This window comes from Penaeus monodon, chromosome 2 (genome assembly GCF_015228065.2).
Source record: "Penaeus monodon isolate SGIC_2016 chromosome 2, NSTDA_Pmon_1, whole genome shotgun sequence".
In the NCBI taxonomy this organism is placed as follows: domain Eukaryota; kingdom Metazoa; phylum Arthropoda; class Malacostraca; order Decapoda; family Penaeidae; genus Penaeus; species Penaeus monodon.
In genome coordinates, this window is record NC_051387.1 from 57,192,380 (window position 1) to 57,202,379 (window position 10,000).

Consider the following 10,000-nt stretch of genomic DNA (forward strand, 5'->3'; position numbering starts at 1 on the left):
TATTTGTCTATATATCTGTCTACCTGTTTATCTATCTATTTAGTTATCCATCTTTATATATAAATGTGTTCGTGTGTATGTGTGTGTGTGTGTGTGTGTGTGTGTGTGTGTGTGTGTGTGTGTGTGTGTGTGTGTGTGTGTGTGTGTATGTGCGTGTGCGTATGCGTGTGCGTGTGCGTGTGCGTGTGCGTGTGTGTGTGTGTATGCGTGTATGTATATGTGCGTGCGCGTTTCTGCGTGGGTGTGCCAGATCTGTAATAGTACCCCTTCAGGTTTCAAATGCTCTAAAACAGCGGTCGAAAACACGACTTTCCTAAACCATAGAAAACGAAAAAACATCAAAGACCCCTAGTGACCGTTGCTGCAGTCATTAAAATACCTCGCAACCTTTACCTTTCACAACGCGATAAAGACCACAGCTACACAGGAAAAAAAAAAAACGAAAAAAAACGAACAAAAGGATAAAGGAAAAAATGAAAAGGGCAGAACAATAACACACTAATGACCACAAATAGTGTCTGGAGAACAAACACGAGAAGAGACTCGGTGATAAACAACAGAGATCTCAGAATAACGACAATTTATCCCTTGAGCTGTATAATAAAGTTTAACATGTGTTGTGTATTGCCAAATTACCTCTCATGGTCTTTCTTCTTTTATTATTATTATCGTTCTTTTCTGTCTTCCATTTTCCTTCCCCTCTTCTCTTTTTTTCCTATCTTCCTTTCTTTCTGTTTCATTGTTTTCCTTTCCTCTCCTTTTCCCTGTTCCTTCTCTCTCTCTCTTTCGCTACTCTCGATCTTTGCCCGTCTCTTTCCCCCTTATTTCTCTTCCATGTTCATTATTTCCCCTCATCTCCCATTTCCTTTTCCTTTCTCTCTCTCCTTTCCCTACTGTTTCCCCAATCATCTTCCCATCTCCTCTCCCCTTCTCTCTCTCCTTTCCTATCTACATCCCCCTTCATCTTCCCCCTCTCCTCCCTTCTCCCCCTCCTCCTTTCCCTACATATCCCCATCGATCTTTTCTCATCCCCCGTCTCCTTCCTCCCCCATCTCAAACGGCCCCCTGAGCTAAATCAAAGAAAATCTCAAAGGTTCACACATAAACTGAACCTCACTTGTTGACACGAGCGAGAATATGATGTGTGGAGAAAGTTAATGCTCAGGTTCTCTTAATTCACACATTCCTTGGCTCGGCGCTGCACTAACAACTTGTGAATTTAGCCGTGTCATCACTAAGGCAGATGGGGAAAAGGGGGGGGGGAGGAGAGGGGAGGAGAGGGGTAAGGAAGGGAAGGAGAGGAGAGGGAAGGGGAGTAGAGGGGAGGAGAGGGGTAGGGAAGGGAAGGGGATGAGAGAGGAAGGGAAAGGGACGGTTTAATGCACACCTACCTGTGCAATATCTGTGTTGTACAAGGTAGCATAAGTGGGGGAGGTCTGTGGGTGAGAGAGAGAGAGAGGGGGGGGGGGAGGAGGTCAAGGGAGGTGGAGGGAGGAGTAGGAAGGAGTGTGTGTAAGTCAAATAGATAGAGAAATAGATAGATAGATAGATGGATAGAGGTAAATAGAGATAGATAGATAGGTAGATAGATAGAGAGAGAGAGACAGAGAGAGAGAGGAGAGAGAGAGAGAGAGAGAGAGAGAGAGAGAGAGAGAGAGAGAGAGAGAGAGAGAGAGAGAGAGAGAGAGAGAGAGAGAGAGAAAGAGAAGAAGAGAGAGAAGAGAGAAAGAGAGAAAGAGAGAGAAAGAAGATGAGAGAGGAGTGAAAGACACGGAAGTACGAGATTGAAGGAATAGAGAACACAGATGATGATGATGGAGTGAGTGAAAACAGGACAACGGAATGTTAACGCAGATTGAAAGGAGATAAAAACACAGATCTACTGATTCGCGTGGAGTGCCAGGAAGCCCAGAAGAAAGAGGGGACGAAAGGGAAAGTGATGTAGGACAGGACTAAGGAAATACCAGACGAAAAGAATGCGTGGTAAGTGAGGAATGAAAGTGGCGAAAGAGGGGAGATGAGGGGTGAGAATGGAGAGAGAAGAGTCCATGCGGTGGTGAAAGAGTGGAAGAGCGAGGGGAGAGAGGAGGGAGGTCGAGATTAAGGAAGAGGGATGGTTGTGTGAATGACATGCATGAGAAGCGTTCCTCATGTCAGTGGTGGGTGACTGGGGAGAAATGGGGGGAGGTTGGTAGGGAGATTCCGAAGATCGGTTCGTAGCACTATGACCTCTATATTGCCTTGTTGTGCATGTAACTTTGAATATCTGGTGGGCCTTGTTAGTAATGTTCCGTCCTTCTCTCTCCTCCCCCTCCTTTTCTCTCTGTCTACTGTCTGTCTATCTCGTTTTGCCCCCCCCCCACTCTCTCTTTCTCTTTCTCACTAACTGTCTGTCTATCTCTGTCTCTCTCTCTGCTCTGCCTCCCCCCTCTCTCTCTATCTCTCTTTCTCACTAACTGTCTGTCTATCTCTGTCTCTCTCTCTGCTCTGCCTCCCCCCTCTCTCTCTCTATCTCTCTTTCTCTCTCTCTCTCTCCCTCTCCCTCTCTCTCCGCCGCGTGGTTGGGATACTCTGATCGGCCCGAAGTTCATGCTTGGCTGCGACTTGAATTTTCAAAATTTGGCATAATCCCACACCGCCAGAATGAGGCCACGAACCTAAACATTTTTCCTTTTTGCTTTTCTTCTTTTCTTTTTCTTTTTGTTCTTTTCGTTATTTTTTCTTTGCTTCTTTTCTTCTTTTTTCTTTTGAACGTTATGAAAGCAGTGAAAAAGAGAGGGAAAAAAAAATATTGTCGGAGGAATTCGATGAGTGTTTGAAATGATGATGATTAAAAAAAAAGAAAAAAAAGAGAGGATTTCATTGTTGTTGTTGTTTCTTTCGTTTTGTTTGTTTGTGGTTTTATAATGTCTAATGGAGTCTTAGTTAATTTCTATTACTTTATCTGATTTATTTCACTGTGTTCTGTCTTCTCCCTGCGTATTTCTTTTCATCTGTCTGTCTGCCTCTGTCTGTGTTTGTCTGTCTGTCTGTCTGTCTGTCTCTCTCTTTCTCTCTCTCTCTCTCTCTCCCTCCTTCTCTTTCTGTCTATTTGTCTCCGTCTCCCTCCTTCCTTCCCTCCCCCCCCTCCCTCTCTCTCTCTCTCTCTCTCTCTCTCTCTCTCTTTCTCCCCCTCTCACCTTATCACACCTATTCTAATTCTATATTCAAATATCTATGGGTAGGCCTATCCATAAGAAAAAAAAAACTTATTTTATCTTATTTTTTCCCACCAAACACATTCTTCGTTCCGTTACATAGAAACATATGGACATTCTTTCTCATAAAAAAGAAAAAGAAAAAAAAAAGGTCTAGGAATGAACGAAGATAAGAAAGATAAAAAGGATGATGATGATGATGGTAGACACACACACACACACAGAGGGAGAGAGAGAGAGAGAGAGAGAGAGAGAGAGAGAGAGAGAGAGAGAGAGAGAGAGAGAGAGAGAGAGAGAGAGAGAGAGAGAGAGAGAGAGTGAGAGAGAAGTAGAGAAGAGAAGAGAAAGAGAAGAGAAGAGATCAGAAGAGAAGGGAAGAGATGAGAAGAGAAAGAAAGAAAGAAGAGAGAGAGAGAGAAGAGAGAGAGAGAGAGAGAGAGAGTGAGAGAGAGAAAAAAAAACAGACAGACAAAGACAAAGAAAGAGAAAAGAAAGAGAAAAGAGAAAAATGAATGAGAAAAGGAAAGAAAAAAAGCGAAGAATAATAAGAAAACGAAAAAAAACAACAAAAAAAACAACGATTTCTGCCGCCATGCCCAGTCAACACCAGCTCATGCCCGGCCGATGTGGCACCGAAGATTACTACAGTGCCTGAGAAGGGTAATTCTGACCCGGGTCATCCCATGGCACAGTGCCAAAAGCTCTTCTTATAATGGTGTCGCAACTGGCACTGTGCTTTTCGATATTGATATTATATATCATTTGGAGTTTCCAACAGAGCAGATAGCACAGTTTATTGTCGGTGTGTTTAATATAATAGTTTTATCGAGTGTGCCATAATTTTCGTTATGTTCGTTATTTGAGGATATGTTATATGTCTAAGCATCACTCTAATAAATACGTACATGATTAATTCACTATGGATATATCACTCTTATCTTTAACATTTCCATCTATCTATCGATCTCACTTTCTCTCTCTTCCTTTCTCTCGTTCTCCCTTCTTTGTCTGTCTGTCTCTCTGTCTCTTCTCTTTCTCTCTCTTTCCCTCCTTTCTCCTCTCTCTCTCCTTCCCTCCCTCCCTCCTTCTCTCTCTCTCTGTCTCTCTCTCTCTCCCTCTCTCTCTCTCTCCCTCTCTCCCTCTCTCTCTCTATGCTTCCTCTCTTCCGTGCAAGAAGGGCAGGAGGCGTTTCACACTCGGACAAACACAAACAACGATAAAACCACAAACAAGATTACAAAGAAGATTTAATACGTTTCAGAAGAAAGAAATATCCCTCTTTTCTCTCCTCCCCTTCACCCCCCCCCCACTGTCACCCCCACCCCACCCATTCTTCGCAAATAGAAAAGAAAAAGAAAAAAGAAAGAAAAAAAAAAAAGAAAAGAAAAAATGCCAAGAAACACAGCCAAGGACATAAACAAACGATACAATGGAAACGAGAATAAATAGTAAAATGTAAAAACAAATCGAGAAAAACGGGGATTAAGAAGGAGAGAGAGAGAGAGAGAGAGAGAGAGAGAGAGAGAGAGAGAGAGAGAGAGAGAGAGAGAGAGAGAGAGAGAGAGAGAGAGAGAGAGAGAGAACGAGGTATGTCACTTTCGCAAATACAGTGATCACGAAGGAAATTAAACGAAGGTAAAATCGAAAAATGAGAAGAAGAAGAAGGAGAGAAGAAGCAGAAGAAGAAGAAAAAGAAGAAGAAAACGAAACAGGAGAAAAGGAAAACAGAATAATAATTATAAGAAAATACATCATCTATTTAGAAACAAAGAAAACATAAATAAGGATACAAAGTGAAAACGAAACTGATAAATAAAGCAGAAAATCGAAAAAGCAAACACCAAAAAAAGAGAAAAGAAAATAAGCAAAAAGATGAAAAAGAACAACAAGAAACGAAGAGAGAGAGAGAGAGAGAGAGAGAGAGAGAGAGAGAGAGAGAGAGAGAGAGAGAGAGAGAGAGAGAGAGAGAGAGAGAGAGAAAGAGAGAGAGAGATTGAAATAAAGAAAACAAAGAGAGAGAGAAAAAAAAAACAATCATGGCACGCTGAACACAAGAAACGGTATGCGGATGTAAAGAAGCTAAAGGTATCCCGCGCCTGGCTGTGTGGGTGGAGAGTGGCACTGGCACTGACGCGGAGTACCGAAGAAGAGGGGAAAATAAGAAAAAAAGGGGGGGAGGAGAGAGAATGGACGATTGACGAAAGAGAAGAGAGAGAGAAAAAGAGAGAGAGAGAGAGAGAGAGAGAGAGAGAGAGAGAGAGAGAGAGATTAATAGATAGATAGGTAGATAGATAGAGATAGATAGATAGAGAGAGAAGTAGATTAATAGATAGATAGAGACAGATAGATAAATAGATATAGATAGAGATAGATACATAGATAAATAGAGAGTGAGAGAGAGAGAGAGACAGATAGATGCACAGAAAGATAGAGATAGAGAGAAAAAGAGAAAGACTGAGACAAACAGATAGCTAGAGAAAACCTTTATATATTATACGCTGTCAGAATGTGAGAGACACGGAAATAACACTTTTTTCTGTAGCTATGTTGAGAGAGAGAGAGAAGAGAAGATTTCATAGATGAATCTATGAAATATCATTTATGGATACATAAACACACACACTCTCTCTCTCTCTCTCTCACACACACACACACACACTGAAACACACAAACACACACATATACAAACACAGAAACACAATCTAACAAACACACACACACATATAAATACAAACACACACAAATACACACACACACAAGCACACAAACACACACACACACAAACAAAAAACACAAACACACACACACACACACACACACACACACACACACACACACACACAAAACGAGCCTATACCTATAAACAGAAATTTGCGTCACCCTTTTCTCTTCCGATCATAGCAATTTATTTCTCAAAGGTTAAATATACTGGTCAGTCACCATGGGCATTCGCAAAGAGAATCTAAAAAGGACATTCACGGATGCCATTCACGTGTCACCGGTATATATAGAGAAATCTGGTCGGCGATCGAACTGTAAGAGCGAGGGAGGGAGGGAGAGAGAGGAAGGGAAGGAGGGAGGGAGGGAAGGGGGAGGAGGGAGGGAAAGAGATAAATAGATAGAGAGATAGATAGAGCGATATTGAGAGAGAGAGAGTGATAGAGAGAGATAAAAGAGAAAGAGAGAGAAAGACTCAGAGCCAGAGACAGAAACAGAACATGAGAAAACAAAACACACAAAAAAAAGATAATAAAAAGAAAAAGGGCATTACCCTCCTTGCGTCACGGATTATCAGTGACCCTCATCCATACAGGCACAGCATCGAGGCAGAAAATCTCGTCCATTTGATCTCCAAACAACTACCAGATGCTGCGAATCTCTGAGAACACTCAGATGAACACCACGACGGAAAAGCTTTGTTCATGTTCGCATTTATTTGGTATAATGAGCTTTGTTCGTGTTCATAATAACTTGGAATAACGAGCGTTGTTCATGTTCATAGAAGATTGGTGAAACGAGCCTTGTTCTTGTTCATAATGGATCTTCGAATCATGTATCGCATGGTTTTTAAACCAAAAATGAGTTTTCTACCCTCTAAACTTTTATATATATATATTTTTTTCGTTTCATATAGATTAAAACGTGAGATTAAATCATCACTTTGGTGCATTGCATTCATTGTGAGAGCAACATCTCTTGCAAAACCAAAATTTCCACTTCGACTTCCTCTTAAAAATATCTTTCGAAGCAGATAAATATGTAAATATGTAAATAATGTATTTTTTTTATACACAACATTTATGGAAAGAAAAAAATCGAGAGGAATTAGATATATTTCCTCCTTTTATTAATTATCTCTGAACCTCACTTTCTTTGTCTCCAAGCCGGAGCATTTACAAATAAATAAATATTTATGAAATGAAAAATTGGATAAACGAATCAAGAAAGAAACGAAAGAAAGGAATAAAAAAAGCAAGGCAATTAAAAGGAAATATGAGAGAGGAAAAAGAAGAAGAAGAAGAAATTTCAAAAAGAAGAAATTGAGAAGATTAACGTTGGAGCGTTTGTCGCAAATTTACTCTTGCGACTAATTTCTCGATCTTGGAGATACTTATTATCAGAGGTGGTTTACAGAGGAGATAATGACGCAGCATTAATCAGCATTAATTGCAGCATGAGGTTGTTCCGTCTGTGGTATTAATTAGATGCTCGCTAAGTTAATTGCCCGCAGAAGTCACTTGCTGTCAACGTGAATTAGAGGCTGCAAGAGTAAATCGCACGCGCTCGCACACACACACACACACACACACACACACACACACACACACACACACACACACACACACACACACACACACACACACACACATACAACGCCTACAAAGCACAAGTACTTCCAGCCAACACCGCTTTCAAAATAACTCGAAACAACTCAGACAAAAGGGAACAATAACAGCCCCCCCTCCCCCCCCCCCCACCCACACACACACCATGAAACACTCAAAGCGTGAAGCTAAACGGGGCAACGCCTTGGTATGACGTGCAGAAGAGTAAATATAGCGGGGAATTATCAACACATAGTTGGCGTGAGTCCTGCGGCTCGACCCCCCCACTCAACGCCACCGCACCGCCGACGTCTGCGTTGCGGTCACCCTCCCTCACCCCCTTTTACACAAGGCGTGGTTTGAACGTCGTGCGTGGAAGAAAGGATGTTTTTTTTTTTCTCCTTTGTGTTTTTTTTTTCGCATTTTGGATTCAGGTTTGGGGTTAGATTGAGGTTGAGGTTGCGTTCGTTGGATTGGAGTGAGTGAGATTAGGTTGCGTTATGTAATGTCATGATAGGTCTTATCGGGTGAGTTAGGTTTGATAAGGTCAGGTTATTTACAGGCCGGGGAATACATGGATTTCAGGGAGAGGTTTGCATACGTAAAATGGTATAAGACAACGTGCGTAAAAATAAACGTGTTAGTGTCACCGTTGCAGTTAATGAATGTAATGAATTGCCTGGTAAGAATAATTGGAAGAATAATATACATGTAAGTTTATAGACGTCACTAAAAAAAAAAAACGACAATATGTATACTTTCGGTTTCCACGGGCTTAAAATATATCGACCTCTAAAGACAAAAGCCGTTTCTAATTATCATATTTTTAGCCTCAGCCACCACTCACACGCATTCTTTGGCATTATCATCTTGTATGTGTCCTCACCCATCAGGATGTGAAGAAGTAAGTTTAAAGAAGTAAAGGAAAAAAAATCGTAGTCTTTGATGCTGTCATATCAAAGAAAAAAAAAAAAAAGCTTTAAAATGCTCAACTCGGAATAAAATTTTGTTTCTCGCGCCAGGTGATGTTTATCTTGCAATGTTAGATTTAAATGGTGTGCAACCAAATGCAACTGTGCAAGTGACGAGGCTTATTTTGGACGATATGTGTTTTTTTTACCGAAAGATCAAATGCTGTGTTGGGGATTTCTGAGATAATACAGGAATATATGCTTTACGTTTACGTTTTTATTTACCTTTTTGGAGCACGTTGTTTTGTACAGTAATGTTTTTCTGTATACATCATATTACAGCATAAAGATTAGCAAGAATAACATCATAATGAAATTACAATAGTCTCGTATGTGGATCATTTTGGGTATCTGTATATTTGGATGAGTTACACCTTAAAACAAAACATACTCCTCATTTTCTTTCGGATCACTCCGTTTTCTGTAATAGACGTAATGTTAACCCCAAACTAATGAAAACGCAAAAAAACACGCTATGGAAAATATTCAGACACCCCTCTAAGAATAAAATACATAGAGGATATGCTTTATCTGGCATATGCACCCCTAGAGAAATTGACTAGACGCCAGTGCACAAAACCAAAATCATTGTCAGACAAAATATATACAACTTATCCCTCTCCCCATTCAACCCTATCTCTCACTCAGCCTCCTTCACACCAGACACTAATTACTCACAAAAAATGCACTTCCTGCAATCCAACCATACTCGGAAGACACAGAAACAAATAAATAAACAGCAAACAAGGGGTACTCACCGAACGGACTCGAGTTCCTCCTCGCGGATGTGGAGCCTCTTCTCGATCTCGATCCTGTAACTCTGGTACTCGTTGGTGATCTTGATGAACCTGGTTTCCTCGTCCTTGCGGGCCTGTGAGGGAGAGAGAGAGCAGAAGGAGGACGTAAGTATTCGGATGTAGAGCGTGGAGGTTCTATTTTTTGTTTTGACTGATTGGTTGATTAATATTTGTGAGGGTGATGGGTAACTGTAGGAAAAGGTCCCGTTTTGGATGCGGGTATTTGGGTGTAAAGTGTGAAGGATCTGTATTTGTTTTGTTTTATTTATTTATTTATTTATTTTGTGAGGGTGATGGGTACTTGTAGGAATAGGTCCCATTTTAGGTATGATTATTTGGAGTAAAGTGTGAAGGATATATATTTTCTTTCTAGGAATTGGTGAGTCATTTTTTTTTTACTGTCAGGGTGATGAGTAACTGTGTGAATGGGTCCCATAACTAAGCTGTTGTGAGGAAGGGCATTACACGTGCTTTACAACTGCTTCTAAAAATAAGTGAAGTGAAGCTTTGAGTTTCGAGTGGAAAGATATACAAATCTCAACGGAACACTGATATTTACGGGCAAGATATGAGATGTAGTTAGAACAGCCACACAGAAAGTGTCTATGAATAAGTTATAGGATGCAGAATGAAAAAAAAAAAAAAAATACAGATCTCTTTGGACTGTAAGTATTGTGAATAAAAAAGATAGCTATTGAGTTTTAAGAGAT

At 40.7% G+C, this 10,000-nt stretch overlaps 1 protein-coding gene across 4 annotated transcripts in view; it reads right to left on the reverse strand.

The window, feature by feature from the left end:
- The window catches only part of LOC119584137 (paramyosin, long form-like), a 96,915-nt gene that overhangs the window by 24,207 nt on the left and 62,708 nt on the right, over positions 1-10,000 (reverse strand). For all 4 annotated transcript variants that reach the window (XM_037932675.1, XM_037932674.1, XM_037932677.1 and 1 more), the window contains one exon: positions 9,252-9,364. In XM_037932675.1, coding sequence (XP_037788603.1) covers positions 9,252-9,364 — 113 coding nt within the window. The remainder of the gene's footprint in view (positions 1-9,251; positions 9,365-10,000) is intronic.